At 44.1% G+C, this 21,799-nt stretch overlaps 1 protein-coding gene across 18 annotated transcripts in view; it reads left to right on the top strand.

Annotated features, from left to right (window-relative positions):
• The window catches only part of nav3 (neuron navigator 3), a 316,388-nt gene that overhangs the window by 271,694 nt on the left and 22,895 nt on the right, over positions 1–21,799 (top strand). For 11 of the 18 annotated variants that reach the window (XM_025009451.2, XM_025009452.2, XM_017431558.3 and 8 more), the window contains 14 exons: positions 317–440; positions 2,066–2,375; positions 2,482–3,199; positions 4,569–4,994; positions 5,476–5,517; positions 11,611–11,768; positions 12,253–12,447; positions 12,560–12,612; positions 13,189–13,212; positions 14,549–14,572; positions 14,683–14,760; positions 20,034–20,117; positions 20,844–20,955; positions 21,369–21,493. In XM_025009451.2, the coding sequence (XP_024865219.1) occupies positions 317–440; positions 2,066–2,375; positions 2,482–3,199; positions 4,569–4,994; positions 5,476–5,517; positions 11,611–11,768; positions 12,253–12,447; positions 12,560–12,612; positions 13,189–13,212; positions 14,549–14,572; positions 14,683–14,760; positions 20,034–20,117; positions 20,844–20,955; positions 21,369–21,493 (2,473 nt within the window). The remainder of the gene's footprint in view (positions 1–316; positions 441–2,065; positions 2,376–2,481; positions 3,200–4,568; positions 4,995–5,475; positions 5,518–11,610; positions 11,769–12,252; positions 12,448–12,559; positions 12,613–13,188; positions 13,213–14,548; positions 14,573–14,682; positions 14,761–20,033; positions 20,118–20,843; positions 20,956–21,368; positions 21,494–21,799) is intronic. The other 7 variants (XM_037977317.1, XM_037977314.1, XM_037977283.1 and 4 more) reach the window with 3 other exon arrangements.

Below are 21,799 nucleotides of genomic sequence, written 5' to 3'. Positions count from 1 at the left end.
TTGTATTCCACGCTACACAAACCCACAAAGAAGAGACTAGACCGCAGAAACGATGGCGAATCACTTCAGAAACAATAAATATTGGGTTAAAGTTGCGGGAAAGTTGCAGTTATAGTTGCGATCGCAACATTGCAAAATCCTGGAGGGTTAGAATATTACAGATTCTTTCCAGAATAAGTAAAATAAAAAACATAAATAAATAAAAAATGAAATTCTGCGCCAATATCTTTAACATCTTAAAAAGCCATAAGAAATGACATGTTTTCAGACGACTACTGGTGCTGTTCAAGTCGGTAAAAGTTGTTTTCTCCTGCAGCTGGGACGACAGCAGCTCGGTCAGCAGCGGCTTTAGCGACACGTTGGACAACATCAGTACCGACGACCTAAACACGCCGGCATACTCCGCTGCGAGCTCGTCGCGCAAAGCCAAGGGGGCACAGGTAAGACCGCTCATTGTCGACATCCAACTCGTCAAAATAAACTGCCCAAAGCTTCTCTTTTTGTTGTTGGTTTAGCATGAAACGAAGAGTAGCCGGTGCCTGAGCTCTGAAATCTAAGGGAACAAACTGTAAGAGCAGTAATCGGCTCTCCTCTGGGGCCTTGGCTTGATTCTGCCAAGTATCCTTGGCTCCTCATGAAATGCTCAACAGACCGGCCTCTTTAGAGACTCTTGTGTTGCTAGGGAGACTCGCCATCTGTCAAGGTAGGCTGGTTATCGCTGCTCTGTGTGTGTGTGTGTGTGTATGCATGTGGGTGTGTTTGTACGCATCCCAAAAGTGGAGATGGGTCCGTCGCAGATTCCAAAGATAGCTGCAGCTTCGCACACACGCCCTGCTCCTCGTGCAGGCGGTCACGTTGCTTAGTGGCATCATTGTTTGAATAATGATTTTTAAAAAGTACCATCCTGACGAGCTCATCTAAATCAGTGTTCCAACCAAATTCATTACTTTTAGGAGGATTTTCTGCCTTTTGGACAGGTTTATCTTGAACCATATTGAGGCGCCTCGCCTGTTTTAAATGACTCTTTCAACAACGTCAGTTTGAAATCCAGCAGGTTTGATGAGCTACCGGCTAGTCTTAATCCAGCCAAAGTGGATTGCAGCCGTCCTACAAAAAGCTCAGATTTCCAAACTTTCAGACCTGTTACCTTGAATGATATTTCATAAACCTTCATAAACAATCGCATATACATAAAGCCGCTGTAAAACATTTAAGGTCAAAGCCATTTTAAGATTGCAAAATCTTAAAAACATGGGTCCATTCAAGCTAGCCGTTATTATCTCATCAGTATGGACCCTTTAAACCAGTGGTGTCCAATCCTGGTCCTGGAGGGCCACTGTCCTGCATGTTTTAGGTGTTTCACCTGATTTGAGTGACTGAGTGATTAACAGGCTTCTGCAGAGCTTGAAGACCTGCTGAGGAGCAGAGAAACATCTAAAAAATGCAGAATAGTGGCCCTGCAGGACCAGGATTGGACACCACTGCTTTAAACCCATTCCTAGAGCTCCAATTCATAGAAAATCTATCATTTAAAGCTTTACACCACTGTCATTTATCAGTATTTCGGCCTGGATGCTCCAGGTGTGCTACATGTCGCTGCTGCTACTTGTAAATAACCATCAATTTTTATTTAAATAACCATGCAGTTCAAAAGTGATGATGATATAAAGGTTTAAGTAGTGGTATTTGCATGAACTGCTATGCAGTTTGTCCCAAAAAGGCTTTCTACAACAGGTAATACAGTATATTAATTATTTATAGGGGTCTCCAGTCCTGGTCCTCAGGGCCTCCATCTTGCAGGTTTTACCTGTTCCTCTGCTCCAACACACCTGATCTGAATCAATGGGTGATTAACAGGCTTCTGCAGAACATGAAGAGGTGATTTAACCTCTGAATCAGGTGTGTTGGAGCAGAGAAACAAGGAAAACATGCAGGATGGAGGCCCTGAGGACCAGGACTGGAGACCCCTGATTTAAACCCGACTCCAAATGGCTGAACTGTTCCGTTAATTTTAGCGTGCTACATCAAAGATTTTGCAGATGTGTTCTTTAATCATCCTCCACAGTCCCAGAAAGGAAGCAGGTCCAAGCATGCTGAACAGGAAGTGAGCAGCAGCTGGGTCGGAGCCGAGGACCTGAAGAAGGTGGAGGAAGAGCTGGATGTGAGCATGGATCCAAACAGCAGCCCCTCCCGCTGGAAGCCCTCCTCGTCCTCCTCTTCCTCCCAGGCTCAGGGCCAGTATGAGGACACCGGTCAGAAAGCGGCTGCGTTGGCCCAGATGTCCCAGACGGGCTCGTGGAGGAGGGGCATGAGCGCCCAGGTGGGGATAACCCCGCCCAGGACCAAGGGGAGCACCGCCGCACTCAAAACCCCTGGTAAGAGCTGCAGCACTGACTGGCTCTTTAAACAGGGAGATATCGTTGTAAATATTAATTTTGGTTGAAAATGTTTGTGTTAATGAGTGTTGACGCAATTTGACAGGCAAAACTGACGACGCCAAGGCCTCAGAAAAGGGAAAAGTACCTTCCAAGAGTTCAGCTGGCATCCAGCGCTCACCCTCAGATGCTGGCAGAAGCAGCGGGGATGAAGGCAAGAAGCCCCCCTCAGGCATCGTTCGCCCACCCACCACTGGCTCCTTTGGATACAAGAAGATCCCCGGTCCCTCCGGCGCTTTAATCACCTCCAGCGGTGCGACGCTCGCCGGCGGCTCAGCCACCCTGGGCAAGGCGCCCAAGTCTTCAGCTGCGCTGGGTAAAGGCACGAGCATGAGCGGCGTGCGGAAGACCAGCCTGGACGGCTCGCAGCCTCAGGATGACGGCGTTCTGCTGAGCTGCAGCGGCTCCAAGGTGACCCTGCAGTACCGCTCCCTCCCCAGGCCGGCCAAGTCCTCCAGCGGGGCGGCGGCCGGGCGCAGCGGCCACCGCTCCAGCTCCAGCAGCATCGACTCGAACGTCAGCGGCAAGTCGGCGGCGACGCAAGCAGGCGCCAAACGGCGGGAGGGGAAAGTGGGCTCCGAACGCTCCAGTCCCGTCACCGTCAACCAGACGGATAAGGAGAAAGTCGGGGGGTCGGATCAAGACCCGGCAGTGGGATTATCCACCTCCCCAAAGTCCAGCCCCACCTCCAGTTCAGCCGGCCAATCAGGCCTCAGGCAGCCGGGCTCCAAATACCCAGACATCGCCTCTCCTACGTTTCGCAGGTCAGTCGCAGAACACGAACTTCCTGCGCTCCTTTCGTCTTCGTCGCTCATTTCATGGGTTTCTGTGTGAATTTCTCCACTTTTATTTCTTTTTTTATTCCACTTCTCAATGGCTTTTACCGCACCACAAGCATGCAGTTTCTTCATTTTTTCAGTGTGTCGCTTTTAGGGTTTAATGTGGGGCCCGGATGCAGGCTCCGCCCACTTCTCCCAGGTTTCTGTAACTGGTAGAGAAATGTTCTTCACTGTCAGTTTGTTTGGATGCACAGAATGAAACACCCAATAAATCTTAGAGAAAAAAGGACCGCAGAAGTATGCTTGCTAAGAGGGGGTGTCATTATACAGAACTCCCTCAAACGTAGGCGATAAACCACTGCAGATGATGACAGCTTGATTATATCAACTAATTCCTGCTCAGCAGTGTCAATCAGAACAAATATGTGACAATTTCAGATGTTTAGGCTTTTTTTTTTGTACCTCTTGCTGTGACGAGCAGGCTGTTCGAAGGCAAACGGTGCTGCAGGGTGTGCCTAACGACATATATCATCTGTGTTCCAATAATGTTGGAAGTTAGCATTAGCTTGGTTTATGTTTATTTCTGTTAGGGTTCTCAAGCCAGTTGGAAAAGTTATGAAGAATTAACATTTTACATGTTGTAGATCGCTCTTTGACTGACCTCACTTTGTAGAAATAGTTTTAATTCAACAGGACGGACGAGGTAACAGCTAGTTGGAACGCAGCCGGGACCCAAGCGGATTGCAGCTTTATTCTGGGAATTTTTATTGCGGTTTGTGCAAGTGCTGTTCTGTAAACAAGCCATTATTTACATGAAAATCTATTATTATTATTATTATTTGCAGAAGCTAGCTGCAGCACTCCCATCAGGAGTTTTGTAATATTTCTAATGAAATAACTGTATAAGGCGGGGTTGAGGGCGGTGTAACGGTCTGTGAAATAACATTTACACTAACTGCAATGGAACGTCTGAAACTGAAGCTGTTTTTAGCAACTTGGCCACTTCAGGCTTAGCCGGGCTCGGACTAGTCGTTAGCCCATCAATCCGTTAGTTTCTGCAACGTGAGGATGTTCAAAGAGCTCCCTACAACAAGTCAGAACTACAATTCAAAGTGGCCAAAATGATTGTTTGAGATGCATCACGGATGCTAATTTATGTTGCAAAATTAAACCATTTATTGGGATATACTCTGGACTTGTTGGGATTATCCCAATGATTAGGACCAGTCAAGGAAGTGAGTAGAAGTAAAACTGTATTCTTGTTTTTCTCAGCCTGATATTTAAAAGGTTTTCCAGTGTGGAGCTTGCTGATGCTCGTCACTAAATGACTGCACCCACCTCTCTACCCCCTCAGATTGTTTGGCACCAAAGCTAGCAGCAAGGCCAGCTCTCCGGGCACGCCCGACTCTGGCAAGTGCCCGTCAATGCTGGGCAGCCCCCACGGCACGCTGGCAAGGCAAGCCAGCCTGGACTCCCCCTCCTCTGGCACGGGGAGCCTGGGCAGCGCTGGCGGCCTGAGCGGGGGCAGCAGCCCGCTGTACGGTAAAACCCCAGACCTGTGCACTGACTCCCTGGCTTCCAGCCCGGCCTCTGGCCTCTCCCTGCCCTCCAGCGCTCGCCCCTGGCCGGCCTGTGGCTCATCGGCGGGGAGCAAGGACACACTGAGCTGCCAGAGTATGACCAGTCTGCACACCAGCTCTGAGTCCATTGATATGCCGCCGGCCCACCATGGGCCCAAGGTCACACGAACCGGCAGTGTCAAGTCCACCCTGTCCGAGGGGTGAGTAAGAGGGAATACGATTGGGAAACATCGTATTCATTGTTTCATTTGACAACTGAGACAAAAACTTCATCCTTCCTACCTTAATTAAATCTGTACAGACAGAGGAAAATTGGACAGTGATAATAAGAAACATACACATCATTCTGGTTCTGCAAAATCCAATAAAAGGAGTTCAGATCATTTCAAACACATACGTACTGATGTGTCCATTGTTTCGTCTACACACTGTGCATGCAGGACATCACAGAACTTAGGCTCACGTTCATTTAGCCTCCGAGTTTCGACCGTACGTCTCAAAAATGAAACAATCAACTTAAATACTTTCTTGTGTTTTTCTTTTTTTTTTCTTAGATGTACTGAGAATTCCATTTTGTGTGTCTCTGTGTAAAAAGTCAACTTTGTGAAGCGTGAAGAGTTTTTCTTTGTGCAGCAGGTGTTTTCTGTGTCCATCTAATCGCCTCATCCTCTGTTTTAACAGCATGCCCCTCGACAGAAACACGCTTCCCAAAAAGGGACTGAGGTACAACCCGTTTGCAAAAAAAACAAAAAACCAGAAAAACAATCCCAGTTTTGCCTGTTTGTCTTTGTTTGCTCACTCCGGTCATGAGTTGCACATCTGCATGAAAGCAATCACTCGAATGTCAAGCCTAGTTTCCATTTTGTTCATCGTACAATCCATAGCAGAGATTACCAACCAGGTACCCCCTGAAGTTGCTGTAAAACAAACCAATATTAACATGGAAATAAGAACATTTAATATATCTCAGTTCAGATACTTGACAAGAAGTAATCGATTAATTAATATACATTTAAAATTGAAGTATTAATGCTGTCGAATGATCAGGCTCAAGTGTTTTCCGTCAATCTGCATGTTTTTTGCCCTCTACGTTTATATTCTAACATTTTGTCATCTCATGCAAAATTCAAAATGCATGAAATTAATTATTTATGTTGGATACGTTCTTACTTAGCTCCTGCAAATCACCCAAATGCACCAACGACATTTTGACTTTTGCACCTTAACTCTGGACAACGACCTCGCCACGCTCTAATGACCTGCGGGTGCAACCTGTGTTATTCCTGTTTGTTTTCAAGATGGCGCCAGTGTTTGAGGCTTGCCGTCTGACGCTCCTCCTGTTTTGCCTGTTTTGTTTACTGTCCGCTTTTAACTCTATTACAAGTGTGAACGCTATGATTGTGTATGATTGCCAACGATTGCTGGACATTGGAGCCTCGACTGGAAATGTGTTATCGAGGAATTATACTAGAGATAAAACCTCGCCCCTGCTGTTGGGTATTCCAGCTTACCTGTGTCGCTTCTGGTCTCTACCTTTCCGACGGAAGCGAGCCCCCAGCCGTGGCAAGCGCAGCGGTCGGCTAGTACGATTAAAGGCTGCTTTGGGGCATTGTTTTGTGGCCTCATTCAAGATGCGTGGGCTGGTGCCTCACCTTTCCTTACCATTACGCGTATTGGATCCCGTGGATGCCTGTCTGGTACCTGTTGGTGGTGGCCAAGATGGAGTGTTCCAGCCCCGTCGGCCCTGTACTCCTAGGCCCTGTAGACGCAGGGTGAATCTTCGCAACCTGCGACCTCTTTGCCGGGAATCTTGGACGGCAGCTGATGGTGTAGATCCGCTGATCTCTGCCAGGATCGGTCTGATAAATGCTAGGTCGCTGGCAAACAAAACCTTCGTCATTAAGGATTTCTTTTCCTCTCAAGGCCTAGACTTCTTATTTATAACGGAATCATGGACAAGTGGTTTGGGTGAGTCCAGCATTTTTAATGAACTTTTACCGCAGAATTGCTGCTACTTTAATTCTCCAAGGATGTCGGGTCGAGGAGGAGGAACAGTGACTGTTTTTAAAAGTTGTTTTACTTGTAAACAGTTGCCTCCAGCCCCGCTGAGTAGCTTTGAGCTTAGCCTATTTGAACTTGGCAGCTCCCACACTGTGCTGTGTGCGGTAATCTATCGGCCACCAAAGTACAACAAAAATTTTATAAATGATTTTTCTGATTTCTTGGCTGATATCATGCCAAGGTATGACCGAGTTTTAATTGTTGGTGATTTTAACATTCATGTCTGTTGTCCTACTTCACCTATGGTTCAGTCGTTTCTTAATGTTATTGATTCTTTTAATCTTGTGCAGTCTGTGACTGGTGCTACACATGAGCATGGACACACTCTTGATCTGGTTTTATCTTATGGTCTACCGGTTTTTAACTTAGTGATTGGTGACCCATTATTTTCAGATCACATGCCTGTTTTATTTGAGATAAAGTTCTCCTGTACTAAAGTTAAACCGCGCGCTGCAGCTCGGTTCTGTCGTGTTCTTAACCCTTCTACTGCTGGTCAGTTTTCCTTTGTTTTTAATCAGAACTGTACCATCCCAGAGACTGTGGGAAATAAAACCGAGGATCTCAGCAACTGGTTTTATTCTACCAGCAAAGCAGCTCTAGATTCGGTGGCACCATTAAAAATTAGACTTTCAAAATCCAAGCATGAACCCTGGTTAAATGATGACACTCGGGCTGCCAGGAGGAACTGTCGCAAAGCTGAACGCAAATGGAAAAAGGATAAATTGCAGGTGTCGCTCCAAATATTGAAGGAATGCTGGTGCTGTTATCAAAGGATTGTAAAAGACGCCAAAAGAAGGCACCTGTCGGATCTAATTGTATCAAACAGTCACAATCCTTCTGTTTTATTTAAAACTATTGACTCTGTTCTAAATGCCCAACATGGTGGTTTTGTGGAGACTTCACCTGCTGTATGTGAAAGCTTTTTACACTTTTTTGCTGAGAAAGTCACTTCTATTAGGGCCCAGATCATACCCTCTGTTCATGACCCTTCAGTTTTTGTGCCTTGCTCTACTGTTTTCCTCAGCTTTGAATGTGTGACCTTGCAATCTTTGCAGGAGGTGGTTAGTCACTTAAGGCCAACTGGTTCTCCGGATGATGCTATTCCACCTCGATTATTCAATGATGTTTTTCTTACTATAGGTCTCTCTGTCCTTGCTCTTGTAAATAGTAGCCTGTCCTCAGGTGTTGTTCCTGAAAATTTGAAACATGCAGTTGTCCAGCCTCTAATTAAGAAACCAACCTTGGATCCTGCTGTCCTGGCGAATTATAGACCTATCTCTAAACTGCCTTTCGTTTCAAAAATTCTTGAGAAGGTAGTCTATAATCAGCTAATGGCCTATCTCATTGAACATAATATTTTAGAGGTTTTTCAGTCCGGCTTTAAATCATTTCATAGTACAGAGTCAGCTCTTTTAAAAGTTTTTAATGATATATTTTTAGCAACTGATTCTGGTGACTGTGTTGTCTTGGTGTTGTTGGATTTATCAGCTGCTTTTGACACAGTTGATCACAGAATTTTATTTTCCCGTTTGGAACAGTGGGTGGGCATTGGTCATATAGCCCTAGACTGGTTTAAATCTTATTTGGCCAAGCGTACTTTCTGTGTCTGTCTTGATGGCCATAGGTCCTCCTCTGTTCCACTGTCATGTGGTGTCCCACAGGGCTCAGTTCTAGGCCCTCTTCTCTTCTTGTTGTACCTCCTTCCTCTTGGCTCTATTTTTAGGAAATATGGGATTGCTTTTCATTGTTATGCGGATGACACACAGATTTATGTACCATTAAGGAAAGCAGACTCCACCTCTTTTCGGTCTCTGTTCTTATGTCTGGAAGATTTGAAGGCCTGGATGGCCCTAAATTTCTTGAAACTTAATGAAGATAAGACAGAGGTAGTGTTTTTTGGCAGTTCCAGTGAAGACACTCTGTCCGATGCTTGTTCCCTGGCTCAATATGTTAAGCCAGTTATTACAAATTTAGGAGTTAAGATGGATGCTGGTCTTAAGCTGGAAGCTCACATTAGAGCAGTTGTAAAATCCAGCTTTTTTCATTTAAGGCAGCTAGCCAAAGTAAAACCTATGCTTTCTAGACAGCACTTTGAAACAGCAATCCATGCATTTGTGACCACACGGCTGGATTACTGTAATGCACTTTATATAGGTGTCAGTGATTCATGCATTTCCCAGCTTCAGAGGGTTCAAAATGCTGCTGCACGACTTTTAACAGGTACACGAAAATTTGACCATATTTCCCCTGTTTTAGCTTCTTTACACTGGTTGCCAGTATATTTTAGAATTCATTTTAAAATCCTTGTTTGTTTTCCTCCAGGTGGGTGACACATGTCTGCATGTTGCAGCTCGCTACAACCATGTGGCTGTGGTCCAGGTCCTACTCAGAACCTTCTGCTCTGTGTCAGAGAAGAACATGGTGAGTCTGCTCAGTCGAACTGCTGTCCTTCATCCTCCATCTGCAGCTGTATTTTGTCACTTTTGCCAGTGTGCTCAAAATTTTATACAGTTGTCTCAAGAATGTAATGTACTGGTACATTTATTTTTTATATAATTTACAGTAGGTTGTACTTCTTCAAATAAAGTACAAAATTACAGAAAGAAAACAAAAATGAATGACACTACAGAGAGGAATGATTCTCTTCTTTCTGAAACTGTAAAGCATAAAGAATGTTGTATTAATCAATTTTACATAAATAAAATAAATAAATCAAAAGCCAATAAAATACACACAAGGCTATGAAAAAAATCCTGACAAAAAACAAAACATATGTTTGAAATGGGTATAATAAAATAATCAAATCTTTATGTTAGATGTCATTTTTGTGGATATCTTTCTTTAATTTCAGGTGAATTTTATTTTCTAACATTTTTTCAGAAGACTGACAAAAAGGAGCCGTGATTACATGAGTTGAAGTCCACACAGTATCATCAGTCACAATTATTTTTAAAATCCCACATTTCCTGGCATCACAGTGTTGAGATAAACTACCTTTACCTCCCCGAGTTGGTTATTGGGAAAGACCTTAAGGAGACGTTACCTTAAAGTTTAACACATTTATTCAAACCCCATTAGTCAATATTCATACAATCATAAAACCAGATGCATCTGGGAGNAGAGCTTTGATTCGGAGCTTCCCTGTTCAGAACTGCTCTCTATATTCTGTGCACATTATATAAATAAACCTGCTTGAGTGATTTCATCTAACAGTGCCTGGAAATTCATTTATTGCTGCCACAACAACAGGAAAGACCCAACTTGTTGTTTTTATTTTTATTGCAAAAGAAAACCCCAGAGCTGAGACACTATCAAGCAGCAGAATATGTTTAACTTAAGGTCCTGTCCACATGTGATTGCTGTCTCTCTAAAGTTTTACTGTATTGGATGGTTTTGCTGTGGTTGAGCAATTGGCATCTGCAACATAAAGTCAAACATCATTATTGGGGTCATAGGTTAGACGTAAGGTGGGTCTATGACATCATCATATTCCAAAGGTTGCATTTAGGCCGTTCACACAAGAACGCAACGGTTGCGTTCAAGGATTTCGTCAAAAATACTGAAAAGTACTATTTCCAGGCTCCTAAAGTGCTGTTTCTGTGTGTACACGAGGCTGAAATGACCTAATATGTGCTGCACATGACAACTTTGTTACACCTAATGAGGATGTCTCAGAAGGTCTTTTTTTCCACACATCAGCCAGTCCTGCTTCAAATTCTTGACCAAGTCTATATGGGCACCATGTCCTTCATATAGCCACCGCTCCCACTTTGCACCACCAAGGAGCCTGATATGCTGCCACCACAATGATGACCCACCAGAACCTTGCTACGGATGTTTTGTGCAAGCTCAAACCCCTCCACAGCCTATCAATGAAGGGGCCCACTTCATTCCTAATATGCACCTGAAAGACCGTGCCAAGACCAACACGTAGACCGTCATGGTACAGTCAATAAAACAGATATTTTATACTTGCCTGGAAGAAAAAGACAGAAATGTGCAATGCAATCATTAAAGTTGCAAGTGAACATGCTGGTTCTAACCCTTCAGCCTTTGATTTGCATAGTTTCTTCAAGTCTGCTACCCGGTGTTCCTGTCGACTGTGTTGCTCAGGTCTGGTCACCTCCCTGCAAGAACAGCTCCTCTTAAGAGCTTCCATCTTTAATCCTATCATGTAAATAAGCTGGTAGGTCTTGTATATATGGGCATTTTGTTGGCGCTAAGTAGACTGAGTGGAGCATCGTGGATGCTGCAGCCCGGTTCTTTTCAGAAACACTGAAATCGTTCCCTGACACCCATTTGCCGGGCGGATAGAATAGGAGGCACGGGCGGCTGATGAGAGCCGGGTCAGATGTGACAAGCGTAGTAATGCAGGCGCTGGCAGCGGGATGCTGCTGAAAAGGGACTAGTGGAAACTCAATTATCATCCTCGGAGGATTAAATATGGCCAATTGTCGTGTGTGATAAGAAGGCTTTCTGCAGAGCTGGGGAGGAGAGAGATGAATGGGTCTGTGGTTCTGTCTGTGTGTGTGTGTTTCAGTAGCTGACACAAGTTTAAGGAACTTCTTTGTTTTATTAATCAAATGAGTAAAGAGTCAACTCATCTCCTAAAGGCATGAAATTAACCATGCAAACCTTGTTGAGCCTTGCATGTTATTGCATGTTTATTTACCATCTGCTCGCATGTCAAAACCTAATAACCACAGATCTTTGCTGCCTGAGATTTAAAAAAAATCGGCCTGTTTGTGGCTTCAGGTACCCGCCGTCCTCTCGGCAAACATCCCATGAAGAAGGGAAGGAGTGGCTGAGATCCCATTCGACAGGAGGCCTTCAGGACACCGGCAGCCAATCCCCGCTCTCGCCACCAGGAGCTTCCTGTAACGCCGCCGGAAAATACCACTACTCCAACCTGTGTTAGTCTAAAACACTGAACTAATGTTTGTACACACTGGCATAACCCGGTGTCCTGTGTCTCATGTGTTAAAGTATCTTAATTTGTCCATTGTCTAAGCAAAAAATGGAAATAATGTTAATTAGTTTAAAGAAATGGAGGAGTTAGAAATACCACCTGCTGTATCCATAATGTCCTGACTAGGCTGAACATTTTAAATAAGACAAAGTGTACAGAAGTCATTAGACTTCAAAAGAATATATAAAAACAACCAATCAGACCCTCCAGGATTTCTTGATGTTGCAATCGCAACTATTAACGCAAAATCAAGCAAACCCCACGAAATCGCAACTTTAACCCAATATTTATTGTTTCTAAAGTGATTCGCCACCGTTTCTGCGGTCTAGTCTCTTCTTTGTGGGTTTGTGTAGCGTGGAATACAAAATAAGCCCAAATAACTCAGGAAGAAGACACGTGACGTCACTTCCTGTCTTTTTCCTCTGCAGTGAGCCCAACTAATATCAGTCAGTATAACCTGCCACCGGGCGGCACCAGCATGAGCCGCTCCAACAGCATCCCCGCCCAGGACTCCTTCGACCTGTACGGAGACGGTCACCCACTGGGCGGCAGCGCGACCTCCCTGGAGGATCGGCCACGGGCCATCAGCCGCTCCGGGTCCTTCAGAGACAGCACCGACGAAGGTAAGACACGCTTCGGTCAACCAAGGTTTCCATACGGCTGACGATGACTGCACTATGCCAGGATTTTACATCCAGATAATCTCATTGCTTCCCTTCTGTGTTTGTCTCACAGTCCATGGCTCTTCTTTGTCTCTGGTCTCCAGCACATCATCGTTGTACTCGGCGGTAAGTCACGCAGCGTGGCAGCACAGTGGTAAATCTAAAATATGTTCAGGTATTTTACATAAAAGACATGTAAGAAAATGCTCAGTTTGATGGCAAACAGTACCCTGCGAGAGGGGAAAAACGGCTTGATTGTTTCAATCGTAGTGAAAAAGTTGAAGTTTTGCTCATGATCTTTGACTTTTAGAATTGGTAAAGCAAAAATTTAATCTATTAATTCTCTCTCTTTATTTATCTCTTTTGTCTGTTTTATTAAAGGCAAAATAATACTTTTAAACAGAGTAACTTCAGTCAAGAAGACCTAAATATTGGTGTTTGCTGTTCTTCTGTCTTCAAATTTAACGAGGAATTAGAACCAGTTCATTTTCACTTTAAGTCTGAAAACTATCTGAAAGATGCAAAGGTCTTTGTGACCAAAGTTTTACTTCTGATTGAACTATGTAATCTGTTCTGTGGTAGTTTTTCGTATAAATTGCTTCCCAAGCTGTTGACTCCAATGTATTTGTGTAAATTAAACGCTGAGACTCCTCGAACCCAGAAACCAAATGTCTCTGAACGAAGTCTGGTTCTTCCTTACAGACGGAGGAGAAAGCGCACTCAGAGGTAAGTATGAGCAGCGCTGCATGTCGCTCTTCTGCTGTTCATTTAGAAACACAAGTGGAAATCTTTGAGACCATGTAGCTCCTCATGATAGAGACTGTGTTCAGTTTCCCTCGAAAGTTGAAACTGAGATCCAAGATTGGCTTAAAACCCAACATAATTAACCACCATTATCAATACAATTCAGTAACTGTGGATTTAAACACTGTGGCAACTTCTTCCTTTAACAGTAGTTGATCATAATCAGCTGCAAGTCAGCCAGATTGGATTTTGAGGTCGAGGTTGATTCGAAATCTCAAACTTTCCGTCCGTTTCGACTTCGAGGGGTGCTACAGTTGGTTTTTTTCTTACTTGAAACATGAAAAGGAACACACCGTTAGCCCCTCTGCTTAGCCTATTTTAGCGGAACTTAGCTTAGCTTTGCTAATTTTAGCTTAATTAGCTTAGCTTAGCTTCACTTGTTGAATCTGATTTTGTGTCACAGGCACGTTCTACTCTTTTATATGTCGACTGGCTTCTTCTGTTTGAATGTTTCTTTTATTTCTGCATGTGTTTGCGTTGCACAGCTTCCGTAGTGAATCTCAGCGCACACAGGGACATTTATTCTTAACAACACAGTTTGGCAACAAACCAGTTTAACTCTATGTTGCATTGCTTTTCATAATCATGCAGTAATTTCGCTCTGTTCATAAATAACAGACACGTTTTGCTTTTTATATCCGTTCAAAACATAAACTCCACACACGTAACGCTCGCCTCAGTTTTTAGCTGTTCGGTTTGTCCTGAAGTTATGTTGGATTTTCAGGTTTATTATCTGAATTTAATGTCTTTATTTGTGTGTCCCTGTGCTTCTAGTCTGTGTTTTAAGGTCAAGTTTGGGTCAAACAGTAACAGCAAATACCCTGCCAGATGGGCGCTTTTTCATGTAAACTCACGTTAAACATTTGATTTAATCTTTAATAAAATACGCGCTAATAATGCCTCAAATCCCTTTAGCTTTAGAGACGAAGCAAATGCAGCATTTGAAGGAAAAAAAGGCAGTTGTTTAGTCTTACGTAATGATATTTTTTTATGTAAAGACCATCAAGGAAGTGAAATTTGTAGAGCATATCTGTAAATTAGTGTGCAACAATCAAATAGGGTTAAAGCCTATTTTAATAGCACTTTATGTCAGGTTTGCAGACTACATCAGAAACCATCTCAGGTGTTTGCAAATACTATTGAGCCAGGGCTGAAAAACTCTCCTCCAACCACCTCTGGTGGACCTCCGTGCCTTCATGCCGTTTGATGGAAGCATGCAACATAGTGTTAATTTTGACTCTTTTTCTTTTCAATCAAGGGCCAAACAGTCCAAAACTCTACGGTAATCCCCCCACACTTTGTTTTCGCACTTTAATCCGTTGTCTTTTTGCAGAATTGACCCTGTAACTGCACAGTTTGTTTGAAGTTACTGTTCTCTTCCTTCCTCGCCAGCAAATCAGAAAGCTTCGTCGGGAGCTGGATGCCTCTCAGGAGAAGGTGGCGACCCTCACGTCTCAGCTGGCTGCCAATGTGAGTTTGTTTTCTTGAAAAGGCCCATTTGCATGATAACCTGCTGTCAGGGAGCGCAACCTGTCTCCACTCGGGAAGGAATTGAAAGCTTTGCCTCCAATTCCTTTTCTTTGTGCTTGAAGCCGCCGTGCGAGTATTTAGAATTTGTGCTGGTTGGGTTTAGCGAGAACAGAAGTGAGTCGGAAATCCATCCAAGCAAAGAAAGTCAAATAAAGAGAGAGCAGGAGATGAGGATGAATGCACGGAGGTACATTCAGAGACCTCCAAGCCCCTCAGCCGGCTCCACTGTCTGAATGTGCCCTCCTCCATCCGATCCAAGTGCCTGATCAGCTGTGGGAGCAGACGGGCTCTCTGCTTCGATGGGACGCTTCGATCAGAGAGTTGTGCTAAGCTGAAACTGAAGACGGAATCACAGACAAACGATCTATAAAAAAAAAGGAGATACAACTTTGCACAATAGCTGGTAGCAGCAACAGAACAACTTTCAATCCTCTTGGTGTCGACGTTTGCTTTGCATCTCTGCATCAATTAGTAACAACTGACAGTGTTGTCACAAAAAAAACTGAAACCTGTGTTTTATACCTCATGCACGACATAACAAGCTCCTTTTGCATGTCCTTCATTTTCAGAATATCAACTATTTCATAAATCCAATAACAATACAATAGTCTTTACTTATTTATGATGTACCTGAGTACCAGGTAAGTATCAGGTACCTGCAGGGATCAGGCTGTATTATGAAGTGACTTGTTACTCTATATGTACCAGGTATTTATTGAGTATCTGTACCTGGTACTCATGGGTGCATACCTTGCCTGGTACTTACTGGTACCCGGTAAGTATCAAGTACATATTTGGCACTTGCAGTATTCACTGAGCATGTACCTGGTACGTAGCTGGGAAGTACCGGTTGCAAGCAGCTGTATTCTCAACTTCTGCTACCTTTTTAAATTAGAGATGAGCGATTACAAAAAGCTCAGGATTGTCAGTTCTAGATCTCATCTTTCATTTCATGTACAGTTACACAACTTTAGCGTGTACTAGTGCTGCGTGATATGGAAAAAAACATATATCACGATAACGGTATACCATAATGAAGTACGTTTTCAGTTATTCTCTGGAAAATAATCTCATTGATTCCTTTTTTCAAAATTTATTCCAAAGTTTACCTGAACTTTCTCAAATGACAACAGATGAGGTAAAGCTACAGTAGCCTTCACGTTTTTTTTTAATTTATACAGACATTTAAACTGAATTATCGAAATAAACTCAGTTTTATCTTTACCGTTATCTTTGGCTGGCTAGAGTTTTTCTTTTCGTAACTCCAGCTCTTTTACGACGAGCTCGACCTCGCACTTTTTGGACTGTCGTGTTTTCTTCTTCTTTAAATGACAGAAGAGGTTTGTTGCGTCAGATGAGGAAATAGTCTCGTAGCAGAGCTCGCAAATGCCCGTTTTCTGCTCTGTGTCGAATTTCTTGAATCCAAAATGCAACCGAATCCCAGACGTACCCCTTCGTTTTAGTAAAAGTTCTTCTTCGGCTGCCTGCGGAGCTGTTTCCTGTGTTTGATCCACCATCCATCTCCATCTTTCAGCGCTCGTGAGTTAAACGCCGTAAAGCAGCGTCATGTCGCAAAACGAAGGTTCTTCGCAAAATAGTTATTTTTTCTTCTTATATAAACAGAATGTATGCAAAGTGACAACACTAATACATTCATCGTAGCCTACGTTATGAAATATTTACATGAATCATTGATACATTTATGATAGAAACGATAGAAGAAAATATTTCACGATAGACACTTTTCTATTGTCCCCACGATGTATCGTTATATCGCCCAGCACTAGCGTGGACTTTGCACCCTTGTTAAAGTGAACGTATTGAATATGTGGGACTATAGTAGAATAAAGCAGAGGTAGTTGAGCTAAATGATGTTTTCATGGAGACATTTGTTAGACTTAATGGAACGGGACACAACGTGACATCGTCAGGCCTCGCCAAGCCATGTGAGAACACAACAGAATCCTGTATGTGCTCCTACTCTGGTGGGATTTGAAAGAAAAGACAGTTTGACGCTGTAGCTACATGACACCATGGTGGCTGTTGCTGGTGTAAGCTGGTCTTTTCCTCCCAGTGTATAAATCTCAGCCTGGGCAGCTCTCACATGCTGTCCACCTACGGAGACGAGACGCTTAAACTTCGCCGTGCAACTCGTTTGCATATCACTTCTAATAAAGTGGTCCATGTCAGCAGAACTGTGCTGCCACCTGAAGTGGCTTCTCACGCCACGATGCCAGGAATAACACCAGCGTGTCTCCACAACACTGGCAGGATCGGTCCTCTCCCCTCTGGGCTGCCATCTTTGCATATGAGGCTCATCCGGGGTAATACCCAACCAAGATCCGTGAACGAACATGGACCCCTTTTTCAGGTGTTTGAGTGGCTTCATCGTCCTCTTTGCAGGACTGCATCTCTGCTGATGCATGTCGTGGAGACATGATGCGGGATGACTTGGGGTTCTGGGATGCTCCTCCCTTGGTGGGGTCCATCTTGGGTGACCCAAATGAATCAAATTCTGACCATTACCTCTGAGTGCTTGACTTTTTTGTCAAGCAGTGTCTAACAGATGAAGTGAACACTAATTATCTCGTGATCCATTAGTCCAATTTTGATGTTTTGTGTTGGAAACAGAAACAAGTAAAGACTTAATGAACGGATGAATCACACTTTCCTTGGAGCCACGTTATCAGCCAGGTGCAAAGTCGTCATTTACATAAGACTGGTATATATATTATCTTTTACACCCACAAGCAGTGATGTGGAAACAGGAGTCGCCTACTGTCACAATAAAAAGAGAAATATGGTATTTTCATAATGTCGGATTCTCAGTTTTGGAGCCACTTTGTTTCCAGCTGAAGTTTATCACATTTGTTTCCTATTTTTACCCATTTATTCTAATGGGTATCTGTTGGGGTGGCTAAAATAAGATGTAGGAGAAGTCAGAAAGCTTCAGAGAAACAGAGCAGTGATTGAGGTGATGTTTTCTGCGTTCCTGCATTGATAACTCTCATTATTTCTGCTTACATGGCGTTTACGCACAGAAAACGGCCCGAATGAAAAACATGTTTGCTCTCGCACTGATACGCTGGAAATTAGAATTATTTGTTTGATCAAATTTGAGCGCGGCGGTTACGACCCCTGAACGAGCACGAGCGTTTTTTGGAGACGGAGACTCAGGGGTAACCGTATCTGATGGGGGAAGAAGAAAAGTCAGTCATTCATCGTTCGTTCCGCTGTTGTACGGCACTACTTTCCCTGGCGGACAGACACGTGACCAACTCGCCACTCTTTTCCCCCGTGACCATGTGTCTGATCACGTGCCCCTCTGCCAGGCAAAGTAGTGCCGTACAACAGTGGAACACTGGAGATTTTAGGCAGCTTTGAAAAAAAGGTCTTCTTATCCACTTCTCTGCCATCAATCTCTACCCCAGACCTCAAGATCCTAATAAGTGCCAGGAAAAACAGGCAGGGGAGGCCCGTTCAGGTCCGAACGGCGCCTACTTCAGGGCGAGCAGGTGGGCTGCGGGGGTGAGGAGTCGGAGCTCAGCCAGAGTTTACGGGATGGCTTCGAAGAGTTGGCATTTCTAAAGGTCGAGACCTTCGCTGATTCAGCCGGAGACACTGAGTGGAAGTGGCAGCACCGGGTGCAGCTCTGCATGTGTGTTTAGATCTGGACTCACAGACCCACGCAGGCTTCTTATTTTGTTTGGGCAGTTTGGCATCTACGCTTCTATCACCATGCAGTAGATTAATTATTACAGATATATGTCGATGCATGCAGCAGAGATTCTCTGATGGGTCCGGGCACGCTGCCCACCTCCCTGTGATACACCAGGCCTGGCAGGTGTCTCAGGGTCTCACAAACAGATCAGTGCATGTTTTACCAAGCATTCCTTCTTAAACGTATGTTTCATGCAGTAGAGGCAGGACTGATCTGTAACTCCTGCAGAAAAGCTGTAGTGAAGTCGTGACGAGCGTGAAAAGGTGTTGTCCCGTGTGGCTGCGCTCCACCTCCACACATGGTGAAATCTTCAAGCTAATTCAAAAAAATCTGTGGATTTTTGGCCTCATCTTTACGCACAGTCCCCTTAGCCTCCTTTTGACAGGAATCATCAAAGATACTTATTTTTCCATTATAGTGGACATACTGCAATGAAGATTACATTTATTCACTCGGCTGGATAAAGGAGAACAGGTTTTTGACAAGAAACTACAGCCTATCATAGAACCGTGTCTTCAAACTCAAACTAACGAGTTCAGAGTTCCAGGCTGAGGGTTTCTTTTGTTTTTGTTTGTTTTTGGGAGCTCAGCTCACATGGAAACCACTCTCCCTCCCCTCACTCCTGAGGGTCATTAGGCAATCCCTCCAGGATTTTGCGGGTGTTTTTTGTGATTGTTGCGGCTAAGATGCCTGATTTCGCGGGGCATTTTCCTAAAAGTTGCCATTTTGTTTTTACTAAAATCAATAAACAACCATAACTTTTAATATCTAAACCAAAAATCCTTCCTAGTTTTGTAAGATAATTGCCAACAAACATTGACATTCTCAAAAGGTGCTTTATTTGAGAACTTTGATAGCTTCTAAACTAACATTCATGAGCATTTCTGGATTGTCCCTGGTCTGCAGCTCTCCTCACATGTTTTGCAGACACAAAGTGTTTGTCGATGCGTTTATGTTCCATGATTACACTGCAGGACGTGCAAAACAGCTGCAGCTGGGGAGGAAACTGGTTTGCTGAAATCTTTGTGGGCAAATGTGAAGCATTAGCACACATTTTGGCTTCGGTCGCTGCTCCTGCACGCTCCCGGCATTCTGATGTTAACAGGAAGTGACGTCACGTGTCTTCTTCCTGAGTTATTTGGGGTTATTTTGTATTCCACGCTACACAAACCCACAAAGAAGAGACTAGACCACAGAAACGGTGTCGAATCACTTTAGAAACAATAAATATTGGGTTAAAGTTGCAGGAAAGTTGCGGTGATTTGGGCAAAGTTTGCGGGGTTTTGCGTTAATCCTGGAGGGTCATTAAGGTCTCTGACAGCCAGCTCCACATCAGAGATTAGATCCAAAACGGCATTGGTTGTTCTGGAAAGTTCCTCCTCTGTTTCATGTCGGCTTCTTTCCATGCGCTCTCAAACCGTCTCGCTTCTCTGTCCATGTTCTGGACAGCGAGGATTTATGACTCACTTCCTGTGTTTCCGTGTGTCTTCAGGCTCACCTGGTGGCAGCCTTCGAGAAGAGCCTCAGCAACATGACCTGCCGCCTGCAGAGCCTCACCATGACAGCGGAACAAAAGGTACGACTGCAGAAAACTGCATTACAAACAGGAGAAATTATGAAAACTGGCAAGCTGTGGGATTCTAAAATAGTGTCTCTGGTTTCATATTCTGGTGCTGAAAAGGTTTTCCATCAATGTTCTGATCCGTAACTTCATCCAAAGTTGTATGAGCTGATTAAATCGCAGACTTCCTCTCCAACAGGGAAGCAGAAGAACCCACGTATTCTATGAACGCCAGGCCTCAAAAACACTTCTGAAACGAGTGTTTTCTCTTATAAAACTCAGCCTTTTCTCCTCTCTGGGGGCTTCCAAACAACTCGATCACACAATATCTTTAAAGATGACTCCCTATCACAAATTATGACTGCGCTCCTCTGTTCGCTCACGTAGACCTGGCAGCTTTTTAATCCTCTATAAGTTAAAGGAGGCCTTTGTCAAACAAGGCCGTTCCAACTTTTAATTAAAGCTGGAACCGTATCTGCAGCTCTCAGTGGGGTTTGGAGACTCGCTCTATCTTATCCAGTCAGTTCAACAAAGAGGAAACGGATCTAAAATAGAACTCATTTCCCCCTGTTCTTTATTTTTCTTCCACTGAAAGTCACACCAATGCCAAGTTGAAGGATTTGTTCTGTATCGACTCCGGTCTGCTCATCAGTTATAAAAAGGACATGTTTCCTGGAAAGTCCGAACTCTGCGATGAGCTCGTTTATCCTCCTGTTCTCCTTTTTTGTTTCCTCGTTCCAGGAGTCGGAGTTGGCCGAGTTGAGAGAAACGATAGAGATGCTGAAGACCCAAAACACGGATGCCCAAACGGCCATCCAGGTGGCGCTGAACGGCCCGGATCACTTTCACAAAGGTACGGAAACCAGCAGGGTCCCTATGAATAAATGTTTTTCAGATTGGATCTTTTCTTTATCCTGAACTGAACCAACATTCTTAAAGTACAATCAAACAGTGTCTTAGAGTAGAAGTTGGAGATGACACCAAATTTTAGTTTGGTATCTTTAAAACTGGTTGAGTTATGGCCATTTTTTTCTGTTTTCTAAAGTCAGTTGGCTATGGCAGCCATCTTGAGTTAACTCCACGTGCACTGTCCTCTTAAATACTTAAAGAAGTGTTTCTGCCGTCTAAGTCAAATTCTGGAAGAACCCTAACTCGGTCAGATGTACGAGCGCCTTGGAGCGTTGAGGCTTACACAAACCGGGCTCAGTCGAGCGTTACAGAACCCCGACATCGACATCGGATCAGCAGGTCTGTTTTTCTCCCCAGACCTCCGGATTAGACGGCAGCACTCGTCAGAGAGCATGTCCAGCATCAACAGCGCTGCCAGTCACTCCAGCATGGGCAGCTTGAGCAAGGACGCCGAGGACAAGAAGAAGAAGAAAAAGAGCTGGGTGAGTGGAGGAAGTAGGAAAGAACTGAGTGGTGACGTCGTAAAGATCCGATTTTTATCTGCTCTTTGGAGCTAAATGTCCAGAAATGTAAAACATCGATCGAAAACCCAAAAGATGCTTTGAGCATTTCGTGCCTCGAGGTTGCAACAGTCAGACCCTCCAGGATTTTGCGATGTTGCGATCGCAACTATTAACGCAAAATCAAGCAAACCCCGCAAAATCGCAACTTTTTGCAACTTTAACCCATATTTATTGTTTCTAAAGTGATTCGCCACCGTTTCTGCGGTCTAGTCTCTTCTTTGTGGG

Source organism: Kryptolebias marmoratus, linkage group LG1 (genome assembly GCF_001649575.2).
Source record: "Kryptolebias marmoratus isolate JLee-2015 linkage group LG1, ASM164957v2, whole genome shotgun sequence".
In the NCBI taxonomy this organism is placed as follows: domain Eukaryota; kingdom Metazoa; phylum Chordata; class Actinopteri; order Cyprinodontiformes; family Rivulidae; genus Kryptolebias; species Kryptolebias marmoratus.
The sequence above is the reverse complement of the archived record's forward strand: the minus strand, read 5'-3'. Positions and strand labels throughout refer to the sequence as shown.